Source organism: Pyxicephalus adspersus, chromosome 2 (genome assembly GCF_032062135.1).
Source record: "Pyxicephalus adspersus chromosome 2, UCB_Pads_2.0, whole genome shotgun sequence".
NCBI lineage: Eukaryota > Metazoa > Chordata > Amphibia > Anura > Pyxicephalidae > Pyxicephalus > Pyxicephalus adspersus.
Genome location: NC_092859.1, coordinates 82339770 through 82352896, shown reverse-complemented (window position 1 = coordinate 82352896; position 13127 = coordinate 82339770). Strand labels below are relative to the sequence as shown.

At 33.3% G+C, this 13127-nt stretch overlaps 1 protein-coding gene across 1 annotated transcript in view; it reads left to right on the top strand.

Moving 5' to 3' along the window:
- The window catches only part of KITLG (KIT ligand), a gene marked incomplete at its 5' end in the record, with an annotated part of 40553 nt that overhangs the window by 21869 nt on the left and 5557 nt on the right, over nt 1–13127 (top strand). The window contains 6 exons of the mRNA XM_072399019.1: nt 2294–2455; nt 3561–3723; nt 3812–3877; nt 8862–8983; nt 10020–10090; nt 11172–11228. Of these exons, the coding sequence (XP_072255120.1) occupies nt 2294–2455; nt 3561–3723; nt 3812–3877; nt 8862–8983; nt 10020–10090; nt 11172–11211 (624 nt within the window). The remainder of the gene's footprint in view (nt 1–2293; nt 2456–3560; nt 3724–3811; nt 3878–8861; nt 8984–10019; nt 10091–11171; nt 11229–13127) is intronic.

Sequence of the window (13127 nt, the reverse complement as noted above, 5' to 3'; positions counted from 1 at the left end):
GTCACTCTAGCTACACACAGAGGATTACTTTTTGCTTCAGTCCTTGAAATCATGTGTTTATAGTGTCATTGTTCTGTGAATTTAAAATGTAAAGACCTCAGAAGAATCTGATTTATGTTTGACAGTTTGATTTTGTTTTTTTTGGAAATGCTGTCATTCATCATCTTTGTTTTTCACACTGCATGTCCACAGTCCCTTGGAATGTTAAACAATTTTAAGATGGTTGTGTTATCTTTAATGCATACCTTTCCGGACAGTCCACGTGCGGTAATGCTGATAAATATTAAGCATTTCCTTTCCTTAAGATGCCCTTGGCTCTTACAAGCAGGAGTGTATACTTGTTTGATCAACATGAGTCACATATTAAGGATCTTGCCCTGCCTTACATCTGTGTATTGTAATTAGAAATGTATTATAGCGTAGAATTTAGTAATGTTGTAACAAGCAAATGATTTTGAGCAATTAAAAACGTGTATAACAGTGTGCTTGCTTTTGTTATAAAACTTCCCTAATGTGTACTTTTTCAGTTATGTAAATATGAAATACATAAGATTATTTAATAACTACCATGAACTATCAGGTGGCCATCTTTGCTATTGACCATTTGCCAGGCTGACTTTTCTGCTATGTTGTAAAAAGTCTGCATTTTGGGTAGACTTGAATATCTTCAGGGAGCTACAGTTTCACAGTAAGGTAGACAAGATTTGAGCATGTAGTGCTAGACTTTCCCCTTGGCAAATCAGAATCTGTGTTCAGGATCAGGATCATATATTAAAAATATATGTTGTAAATTCTGTTTTATTAAAAAATAATAATATACATTATTTAACACATCAGTTTACATATATTTGTTAACTTTCAACTAGAATTACTAATAACCATTATAGTTTCAAAGTTTTAAAAAGACCATATTGAATTATTCCAGTGGCCTCATTTGCTTTATTCTGCTTCCTCCACAAGAATATAAAGAGTTCCTTTTTTAGGGCCCATCCACGCATTTTCCCAAATATGCACATTTTCTTAAATAGAGCTTTCTCACATCTTTACAACACATTGTACATTTTCCAATTTTTAAAGCATCATTGTTCAATCTTATCTGTGAAAATACATGTTTGTTGATAACTCTAATATATGAAAATGCACACATAAAGGCCAAAATACTTTTACTTCCTGTACAACGGATACAACAGGAAGAAAGAAGAAATTTTAGAGTAAAAGAAGTTCCTTCTAAATGAATTTAAAGATGTCATCATGTCTCAGTGACAACTAAAACTTTTGGATTTTCCCTAACTTCAAACCTTGCTGGCAATAGTCAAGAGAAAAACAAAGAAGCTGAATCTTACTAGTGGCTGACATTCTTGCCATCTACCGATCACCAATCTTATCCAAAATTAAAAAAAAGGCTTTAGTTATTTAACAAATTCCTGTTGGAGATCTTTAGGCTATATAGTAGAGTGACAGGTGTAGCAACCCTGTAATCACAAACAAATATAAATCAATGCACTATGCCAGTTGCTGCCCACAGCAAGCTTTTAATCAGAATGTTAGCTTTAGATACCCTTAATGTACTTATTTGACCTCATTCCATTGAACTGGGCCTCTGAAGATTCCTTTTGCACCATTCATCGTTTAGTATATAAATACAGGATTTTTAGTTACACAAGCACAATCTCCATGGATAAAATGTTATTAGGTTTACAATGTTTGCTCTTAAGCCCATTTCTGAGTTGAATAATTTCTTATGCATATTAGAATCTGGCTCTATAATTAATGTGGTAAATAACATTATTACCCTCTTTCATGTGAAAATTATACACTGAAAACCAGTACATTTTATTAGGGTGTGGAGAATTCTTATTGCTTCAATTTCCGCCAGTACTTCTCTAGCTTAGTGTGAGATGCTTCTTATTCCAAAGATCTTTGACTTGCCAGAACCCAAAGGCCGAAGGTTTCTTTTTTTCTTAATAACTCCCCAGAGCTCTTTTGAATTGTATAACTGTGCACAGTATTTTTAGTCATGCAAAAATATCCACTTTCCCATCAAAATGGTTTTTGTGCACAAAACAATGAACATCTGTACTAAATAAAAAAAGTTCATATGGCAATTGTGTGGAAATATAATTTGGCATTTCTGACATCATGCATTAAGTCATTTAGTTGTTAAAACGTTCCCCCATTATACCTCACTAGAGAATGGTTTCTATTAAATGGCCATGTTTTACAAGTATTAAGAGACGTAACTATTTTGATGTATGTTTGTATTTATTCTTTTTTTTTATTATTTGTATTTTAGTCAAAACACTGCTGGTTGTACGTTATGGTGTATGAAATGTCGGAGCGCCTTGGAGAACTTTCATCCAAACTTTCAAACACATCACAAAATTATCTTATATTAGACAGCCTTTCTTTGATATTTCGAGAAATTAGGAATTGTATCAAACTCACTGACCAACAGGTACTGTATCTCCTGGCTCCTGGATGATATTACAGTTTTTTGATTTATTGTCTCATAAATAAGAAATACTTCTCAGCAATTTTTTATTTGATGTGCTTAAGTAGAAATTCTTTTATTTATTATTATGCAATTTTGTAAAATTTGTAAATGGTAAAATTATTTTACAAATGTTTTTTTTTGCATACTTAAACGCAATTATTAATGCTAGTTAATATAATTTGCAGAATTCTTTTTAGATTTTTTATATGGTTTATTTCCAAATTGTATTTTGTAACTTAATCTTTATTACTACAGATTAATTTCTTAGTTTATACTTTTTTAACCTTACATAAAAATACAGCTACACAATTTTATTACTAGCTATAAAGTGTATTGAGGTCAAAGACCCATAAAGATTGATTATCTTTTGCTTATTTACAGATTTTTAAATTTACTCTAATGCCCAATTGTTTTAAAAATATGAACAGTTCAGCTGTTCAGTTTGTTTACTGTAATAAAGCACATTCTGTATTCAAGATTCTTTGCTAGATTACTATGATTCTGTATAGGATTTACAAATATTACATTATATTTTGTTGTTGTCTTATTAAGTGTACATATCAAATTACATTAGGAGCATAACGGTACCAAATTTTCCAGTCAAAAAGAAATTAATATTAGCCAAAATATATTTTCTCAAAAAAATGGAAGAAAGTAAAAGGGCCCCCCACAGAGTACAAAGTTTAGCTGCAGGCCAACACTTAATTGCTGGAATAAGCAGTTCTTTCTTTCTTGTGTGTGCAGATAGGTGAAAAAATTAACCCAGTAGCAAAAACATGGCACATGTGACTTTGTAATTATTATGTGAATACTGTGCTTTAATATTTCACATTCATTCTGAAAACTATACATATTGTAAACCAATTCTAGGCAGTTATCAAGAGGATTAAGATAACTCATAAGCTAGGTCTGTCAGTGTTTACTAGCAACAAGTCTGAGTGTGACCCTTGGGTGTTTTAAATACATTTGTCATTTAAAGTGTCTTTACTGAACAATTCATTTTTTTATTATAGTACATATTGTAGTTATAGTTTAGTAATTGATTTTCTTTTTTTCACATTCACAGGATTTTTTAGATGACTATTTTGAATTTCAAACTGTTCCTGAAATGACATTATACCCAAAGAATTTTTTTAACTTGGTTACTGAAACTATTGCAGTTTTCAGGGAAATAAATAATACACACTTTGATGATATGTGTACGCTACCTACAAGTGACCCAAGGGCAGGTACGTTTTATGTCACATGGCTTTGCTGTGTCATATTTGTTAATATTATTTATCTAATTTAAAATATACAAAAATATTTTTTTTTTAGGGGACTCCACTACAAAAGGAAGCGTACAGTATGCTTCAAGTAAATTAAAAAATGGCAGCAGACCTGGTGAGTACAATTTTACAGTTTATGTGTATGTGATAGTTGTTCTGATGTGGACCTTTTAAGTTGTCTGAGAGTTTGTGTTTTGCTACCAGTGAAACTAATGGCCAGTCTGCAGCGTTTTCCTCTAAATGAAAATATAATTATATTGGCACTTGATATTCTGAAATACTATTTTACAGGCTTTTACTTTATGAAATATGGAATAGCTTGTGGTTGCTAGAAAAACAAAAGCCCCGATTTACATATTGTGTATCATTCATACCAACTGCAATCAGTGGCAGGCATTTTGTGGCAGGGATAGATCTGCCTAATTTTTAAAGTGTGATGACAAAAGATGAAGTGTGATGAAAATCAAACCTGGTATGGTTCGGTATGTTTTTTTAATCATTCATATTGTTAAATTAGTTGAAGAGGAATAGTGGTACCAATGCAATTGAAATCTCCAGGACAAAATTGTCTGTCCATAGTCCACAAAAACCCTGTCATCACATTCAGGAAAATAACACAATAACAGTTTCAGAACTTTTATATGTTTTCACAAGAGAGGTTTTTGCAGGTTAAAAACCCACCTATAATAAAGACATAAGGCTGGCTGATATGAGCATGGTATGAAACCGACACATTTGTGACAGGGAGACTGCCAGCATGGTTTTTTTTATGCTTGATGTGCCCAGCTGAGGTCTCTTCTTAATAAAGCAAATCATGTAGGAGAGTTAGTAGAGAAAATAAGCATAAACATGGATTTAGTGTTGCTGAAAACATAAGCTAACTGTAAAATTATATATATTATTTTAATAAAATATATATTTGAATGATCAGCAATATACACATGTTTTTGTTTCTTTTTTTATAGTATAAAGTATAAGGTAAGGTATGGTATAAGCAGGATATCCATTTTAATACCTTGGGGCTTCCAATCTTTGGAACACTTAGGAAAGGGTGAGCCCTCCAATGACTGCCACATTTCCCAAACCCCCCTCATATGCAGGATTTCATGAAAACACACAAGAATGAGCAAGCTTTCTTAGTTTAATGAATGTGCCCCAAGATATGCGGATCACTTGTATTATACAATTAAGATATATCAGACAAAGACATCAAAGTGAAAATTAAAGATTAATATATATTTAGCATATTTAGGGTTTGACATTGCCAAGAACATCATTGCTTAATAATGAAAAAAATACATAAATATGGATTTGCATGATAAAGAGGGGTGTAGAAATAGGTGCTTTCTTTAAAATCATCATAGAGTTGTTGGTATTTTCGAAAATCACCTACTTTCCACATATGGCTGCTTCCTTTATCAATAGTGTTGATCAAAAGAATTAGTAAAAGACATTTTCTATTGAATTGGTCAGATCTAAAATGGAAAAGAGATATTTTTCAATTGCTTGTGTTTATGCATGCATCAGTTATTCTTTTTAAAGTGTGTATAAGAGCAAAATAAAGAAATACATATGAGTACCTCACTGCAATGCAGGATCTGCAAAAACTGCATTCAGTTTCCTGATGTGGGCAAACAACAGACATGATTTTATCCGCTGAAATCACTGAAATTGTATCAGTCCTGCTGCCTTTTGCTAAACCCCATCCTCCTTCCTTTATCCACAGCATATTGTTCTGTGGTTCAAACTTCAAACTGGGAGAGATTATTTTTTTTTGAATTTTTGCATTTACTGAACAAATACAAAAAAAAAGAAGCAAATAATAAGTTAATTGTTAGAATATCTGACCCTTTACTATTTTAAACATCATTAGCACCACTAGATCTTCTCTGGTAATTTCAACAAGAAAACTATGCTCAAACCATTTCAGCTTCATTGTTCTTGCAAACACCATTTCAGAAAGTACCTGCTGCAGAACACATTTTAAACATGTCTGTGAAACACTTGAATTTATTGATATTTATATTAAGTATTCTAATGTTATACAGTCCAATAAGCAGTGTTCCATATCAGATTATCCTTCTCCAAATATTTACATTGTTGCATATTCCTGTACTATACAGTATACACTCTACCTTTCACATTCTAAATAGAGAAGCATTTGGTGTACTTCAAATACTTCAAAGTTTGTATTTTTTCTTTTGTTTCTCTTTCCTACTTTACATCATAATGGGCAATGTTTTATAACGATTAATCTTATTTATAAAATATTTACACTGAATCAGAGTTGGAAAGGATGGAATGCAATGTCATAGTTGTATCTACCATCTAATAGCTATGTTTGGTATTTCGTTTTGGTTCTGGAGCTTTTACAGTGTCACACAGTGCAGCACATGTTCTATAAACGATTCATTTTTTTCAGCCTAGCTTTTGTTGACTTCACTTTACTAATATAGTTCTATATAGGAGTGTAGCATATTTAAATGTAATCATTGTTAACCAGGCATCAACTTAAAAAATATACAGTAAATTTAGATAAGAGGAATTTAGATAATCTGTGGATGAAGAATATTAGGAACAGATTATCTGCCAAAGTATAGACATTCCTGTTCATTGGTGATATCATTCCATTGACATGACCACCAAGTATTTCCTGTAACTGCCATTGCTCAGAACAATTCCTTATACAGCTATTGCAAGAAGCACAGTGACAATACTAGAGGATAAACCCTTCAGTGGTAAATCAAAAGCTTAACGTCTATGTCTGGGCAATGAAAAAAGCAAATCTCTGCAATACATACGTATTTACGTATGTGTAAATGTCTTTAGAAACACTGTGACTGCAGAAAAATTTGTGATGATCTGCCAAGAATTTAATGTTAACCTAACTTCCCATTTGAGGGCCTTTTCGGTGCTCCCACTGTACTGAATTTCCAACGAGCATCGTAAACCCTGCCTGCTCCACTCCACAAAACCAATTCCCCACTTTCCTGTACCACTCCACATGCATACAATTATTCTTTTTTTTTTACTTCCCACAAACCTGAATCCTGTGTATAAGAAAAGGGCATGTAAGAGATGTAGTTCTCTGGTATGTAAACAGGAACTGGCCTCCCAGAAGCTTTGAGTACAAGAAAATCCCTAAACTAACAAGATAAACAGGACAATAATTAATAATACATGAGATAGGGGGTATGGGGATAAGTTTGGGTAATAGCTGGACATGTATGTTAACAGTTCAGATGTGAAAAAGGGCAGAAGTATTTACAAAGAAAAGAATTACAAAAAAATTACAAAATGTTCTAGCTAAGTGTTCTTCTCTGTCTAATGCAAATTCCTGGCATGCAAGAATTGCAATGTACACCTGGCTTTAGAAGGCTACAGCCACTGATAATATATGTTGCTTAGTTAAGGAACTGCCAAATATCAATTTCATATATATAATAATATATATGTGGGTGTACTGTAATCTTGATATTTAATACCTTATTTTCACCTGCTTGTATATAAAAAGAAGCTAATGCTAAAAGCGTTTTCCTTCATCAAATGGCATTCTGTTGAGTTTTCTTTTTTAATTTTTTATTGCCATCTCGTCATAAATATAAGAATTCACAGTATATAACAAAAGAACCAAGAAAATGTGTACAAAAGATGACCAGAGATGATTATGAGTCTTAAAACACATATAACATTAAGAACAAAGGTAATAGGGTGGAGATAGGGAAAAACAGGCATCAACGGGTTATACAATACCTCTATTGTAGTGTAGGTATAAACAATAAATAGGAAATAGGAAACAATAATAAACAATGAGCAAGCAGTGCAAGTACTAATTGTGTTGAGTTTTAAAGAATTGTTTTTCACATAATTGGATAATTGAAGTAAACTAAATTTTACTAAAGTGTTGAATAAAAAGTTTCCTTAGTAAATTAGTTCCATTGTCTTATATTGGCAACCATGTACAGATGAAATGTAAGGAAATGCACCCACAATTACATTTGTAAAAGATTTTGAATGTTTATAACTGCAAAGGCTGATAAGCACAAGTGCTAAAAGATGCAATTAGCACCGGTTCCTGCTACACGGCGATCCCTCGCTGGCACCAACTAAGAGGAGAATTCATCCATATGTCATAACATATTATTGTGCATTAAAGCACTTGTTTTTCTCTTCTTTAGACACCCTAAAGGGAAGTCTGGTAGAAAAATCATTCCATGCTGACACTGCAGTTCTTACTTTGAAAGGAGTTAACGCCAAGCCTCCGAAATAGGGATTTATGTTGGTATTGCTTGGCCTTTTGGATCATATTGCTTTAAAAAAACCGTATAAATACAAATGTATCAACATCTCAAAACGAATACATTTTCTGAATTCAGAAGTCAGAATTTGGGAAAGAAAGCAGCCTGTTATGTGTTTACCTTTTGAATAAACAAGGGGATCATTAATTTGCACAAGTTTTAGATTCTTCTGCATTTTTCACATAATATAATGACACCTTGTAACTGATTGCTGAGCTACAGACTGGGCAGAGCTGTAAATGGATATGTTGGTTGTGTAACTTTAGATCATTTGGCCAGATTTTGATAATTTATGAATATGAATGTGTCAGCTATCCTTCTAGCTATGTTGTTTTATCTTAGAACATTTGCAGCAGGTGAAACGTACGTCATTTGGTTTTTGTCCAATATGTGCAAACTGCCAAGCACAACACTTTTAGGAACAAATGTTTACTTGAACTTACATTTTGGATATTCCTTGTTTGATAGACACATAGCACAATGGACCTTCTTATTAATGAATAAGTATAGAAAACAACATGCTTGAATTTTGTAACTTGTTTTGAATACACAACTTTACTTTTATTTACCAAAGTATATATCAAAACATTTGTATTTTTATTTATTTTATATTTGTGTATTTGATTGCATATTTTCACTGTTCTGTGCAGGGACTTTTAAAATGGTTTATATGCAGACTACATTGTGAACCTTGTTTGCTTTTTTTCTTTATTGAAAACATGCTAGGAGTTTCTTTATGTAGATCTTACTGCAATATGACTGTTGAAAAATAAATAAATAAAATAAAACTTTTCTTTACAGGATACACAGACAAAAGTGAACTTGGTACCAGCAATGGAGCATCCTTACCATGGACTAGCATAGCATCTATAGCAATGGCATGTACAGTGGTTGGATTTGTACTTGGTGTAATGTGCTGGAAGGTAAGCTGTTCCAATATATAAACACTCAACCCGTTTTAGTAGTAGCAGTAGTAGTAGTAGTAGCATTAATTACATCAGGAGTGGGATAGTAGTCTAGACATATAATCAAATTAGCCTTTCTTTTTACAAAATGAAAACCTCATTTTCATCCATGTGACTTTCATCCATGTGACATTTTCATCCATGTTATTTTCTCCATGGAATATTGGAAATAACTGTGACTTTATTAAAATAGTGGTTCTTATTTTGCAATTCTGCTTAAAGATTACATTTCTTTCAGATTATATTCTGGTATAGAAAACAAATTGTGGAATATAATTTGTTTTTATTAAATCATGTGGAACTTTTTATCTTGTGGTGCCCATGTCATTGATTCTCCCTTTACTTAAAGCTACGTACACACGTCCAATGTTTCTCGTCCGATTATCGGCTCAGGGCCGATATCGGACTAGAATCTGGCGTGTGTACAGCGCCTGTCCTGGCGGAGAGGGAGAACGAACAGCGGGGTGCCGCTCCGTCATCCCCCCTCCCCTCTTCATAGAGCAGAACAATGCTGTATGTACAGCACTTGTGTTCATGCAACGTGCAGTCCTTAGTCGTTGGAAAGGATCGTGAAAGATCCTTTCAACGACAATTATTGCACGTGTGTTCTCAGCTTTAGAGTCAGGTCACAGAAACAACAGAAGAAGAAAGAATGGTCTATAGCTAGCTTCAAATGATTACTATGATTGATTTTTTTTTATCATTATATGTATACACAAAATTGTGTACAAAATTCAAAAATGTCATATCCTATTTACAAACATTTTCAGTTTTGGTTAGAAATATTATTTTTATATTCTAAAGAAGAACAAGTCTAAATGTAAAAAGTGGCTGAAATCCTGTAAAATGATGGGATTGGAAACCTAAATGAATGGGGTGGGGGTTGCATGGTTATGGGGGGATTCCATTATTGTTAGTTGTTTTCAGGTGTCAACTGATATGACAAAAAGAAAGGAAAACACTTAATATGGATTTATTGTTTCTTTTTTTCCAGTTAAAACACCAAAGAAGAGCAAATAGTGAAGTATCAATCCACACTGATCAAAAAGACACTAATGAATTAAAGTATGTTGACTTTAATTTACTCAAGCATTATGTTTAGAGTTTTATAAGATTTGACAGTAGACTACACATTCAATTTAATTGACCCCTATTTGTTAAAGTGTTAGGTATTGGGATCTATTTGTCATTTTGGCCAGATTCAGATAACCATAGGACAAGATATTTCTCTATGGTGGACCTAGGGTTGACCTGGTGGGACAGTACACATTTTCAAATATAAAATATGGACTGCCTAGGGCAACATTTTAACACCTCATCTAATCCAGGAATACCTGTGATTGTTTTTTTACAAGTCTCCTTGTAATATTACAGCAGGATAAAAACAACCCCATCATTGAATACAGGTGGGGCTAGAATTACAGTTCCTATGATGTTTCATAATTATGAATGTTACTAACTTATGTGATAGCTGCAGTGGTTCTAATATATTAATGCTCTCTAGGTCTGGAGAACATAAACCATCATGGCAAAATCTAGTTGATTCAGTAAACCTGGAATAGATTTATGCTATTAGGTGATCTTTATGTAAACTTGAACAATCCTTTACTATATGCTAAAACCTTAGTATGCAAACATTTGCTACCCAATACCGGACAATTTTAGGATCTATTTCAGGTTTGAAGTACATTAGTTTTTTTTAACTCTTTTCTAACAGTTTTATCCTATTCTTCACTCATACTCCTCATATTTTATATATTTACAATTAAGCAGCATCTCAAGGTTAGGAGGTTTTTTAACATATAGTATTATAGCAAATGTTTCAATTGAGCTAATATGGAATATTTTAAGAGAGTCATTCAACAAATACAATCTCATTCTCACTTGTAAAGGCAATTTGACATAAAACCAATATGGGTTATTTGGACTATTTCTGGGTTGTAATATTTTTGGAATGCCTTTGTTATGAACTGTAGTGTAAGTTTTCAGATGCTGATTCATTTTATTACTCATGCACTTAACTCCATGAAACAATGCTTTAATTATTCACTAATTATTCAGTATTCAGAGTCTTGAATTAAATCTTGCAATAACTGTGTATATGTTAAAATAAATTAGAATGCTAAAAGATTTTACTTCTTTCTAGCATGCTACATCAGAGAGCAAAAGAAGTTTCCGTAATATAGACATTTTGCAATGCCTGGTAAGTCTTTCCTTTTTTTTATATACTAATATATTGTAAGTGATGTGGTATTCATTAAACCAGTGTCACTTCACTTGTATTCTCTTAAACTGTGTACAGCAATAGAATTTTGTTGCTTGAGACAGACATTTTTGTTTACTGAAAATCTTGCATCTGTACTGCTTTTCCAGAACATCATTTGGAGATAAATTCTGCCAGATCACTAAACATTTGACAGTAACCACCACTGGTATTTCAATAGGGAGGAGACAGTATGACATCTTCCTCTTGCCTCCACCCCCTACCCTCCCTCTCAGAACTAAAGATGGTGCCCAGCAATAATTATGGTTGCTGGACATGGTTTTACAGACAGCCCAATTCTATTCATGTATGATGGCGATCAACCCATTCTTGGTTAATTGAATTCACAGTTAATTGGTTTAACAAACCATTTTAATTGAATTCACAAACCCAGTTTAGTAAGTACAATGTGGCATAATCCAGTATATCAAAGTCTGTTCTATAGTATATTTCAGCAGGACATTTAGGTAAATATTACAACATTTGCCCAATGTTCTTTTTTTCCAACTAACCTAAGAAGGACCTTTGGCCTTAGGGATGACTGACCTTTTTATGCTAATAAATGCTGTACAGCTGCTATTATCAGCATAGATTAAAGCTATTGATCTCAAGTATATTGATCGGTTGCTCTAGAACACAATGACAGCATATGGGACTGTCACCAAGTATGACATGGTACATAGAAAATGAATTTAAAAGTACTATAACTGAATCAAACAGAACCTTCTTAATTTTAGTTGATGGGCATGATTAGCTAGATTCATATGCTCTAACTTTAAAGCTGTATATGTTAGTATGTTAACGCAGACTTCCTGTGGGACATCACCATGCAGATAATAATTGCACTGTATTGGATGTCTCTACCAGGCTGGCAATTGGTTGTGCAATGTCTACACAATGATTGTACAATCTATTTGTCATAAGGGATTTGATGCACATTTTAGGCTAAAGGTGCGTACACACTTCCAATTTTTATCGTTCAAAACGAACGACGAACGATCGATTGGGCAAAAATCGTTCGTAAAAAAAGTAACCAACGACGCCGACGAACGAGGAAAGTCGTTGGAAACGAACGACCGGACCGGCGGATCGGATTGGACGACGATCGTTGAACATCGTTCGTGTGTACGATCGTTCGTTGATCGTCCATGGTCTGAGCATGCGTAATGAACGAACGTTCGTTCACTTTCCTGTCGTGCACATAGTTCCTCTATCGCTCAAACGATCGTATCTATTGTGTGTACAATATCTACGAACGATCGTGTCGTTATCTCTATGTGCAGGATCGGTGCTATACGATCGTTCGTAGATATCGTGCAGGATCGTTCGTCGTTCGTTTTCCAACGCTAATAATTGGAAGTGTGTACGTAGCTTAAGTCTACTGGGAAAGCTTACCCATCATTTAAACTCATACAGGGTTTACCCACCCATGTTTGAAATTACCCTTCATTCCAATGGGCTGTAAAGAAAATGCATCCTTCGGGGTTTAGAAAGTGGTAATTGCCTTTAATTGCTCATCAATACTTCAAACGCCCCTGTTGAAATGTATAGGGTATTTATAGGTGTTTTGAGGTGTTTTCAAACATTTTGTTTTTTTTCTCCTATATCTTCTATGCCACATACCTTGGTTTAAAACATGCTTAACAATATTAGGACAAATGCTGTATGGGCATTTGTAAGTGTTTAAAATGAATGTCATTGTAGATTTAGTCAAGCAATGAGCTGATGTCGCACACTTAGAGTTTATAGAAGTGGCATAATTGATATATCTTACAGAAACTTAAACATAATTTTTAAAACTGTGATACAGTAATTCATATAGTTCATATTTATTAACTG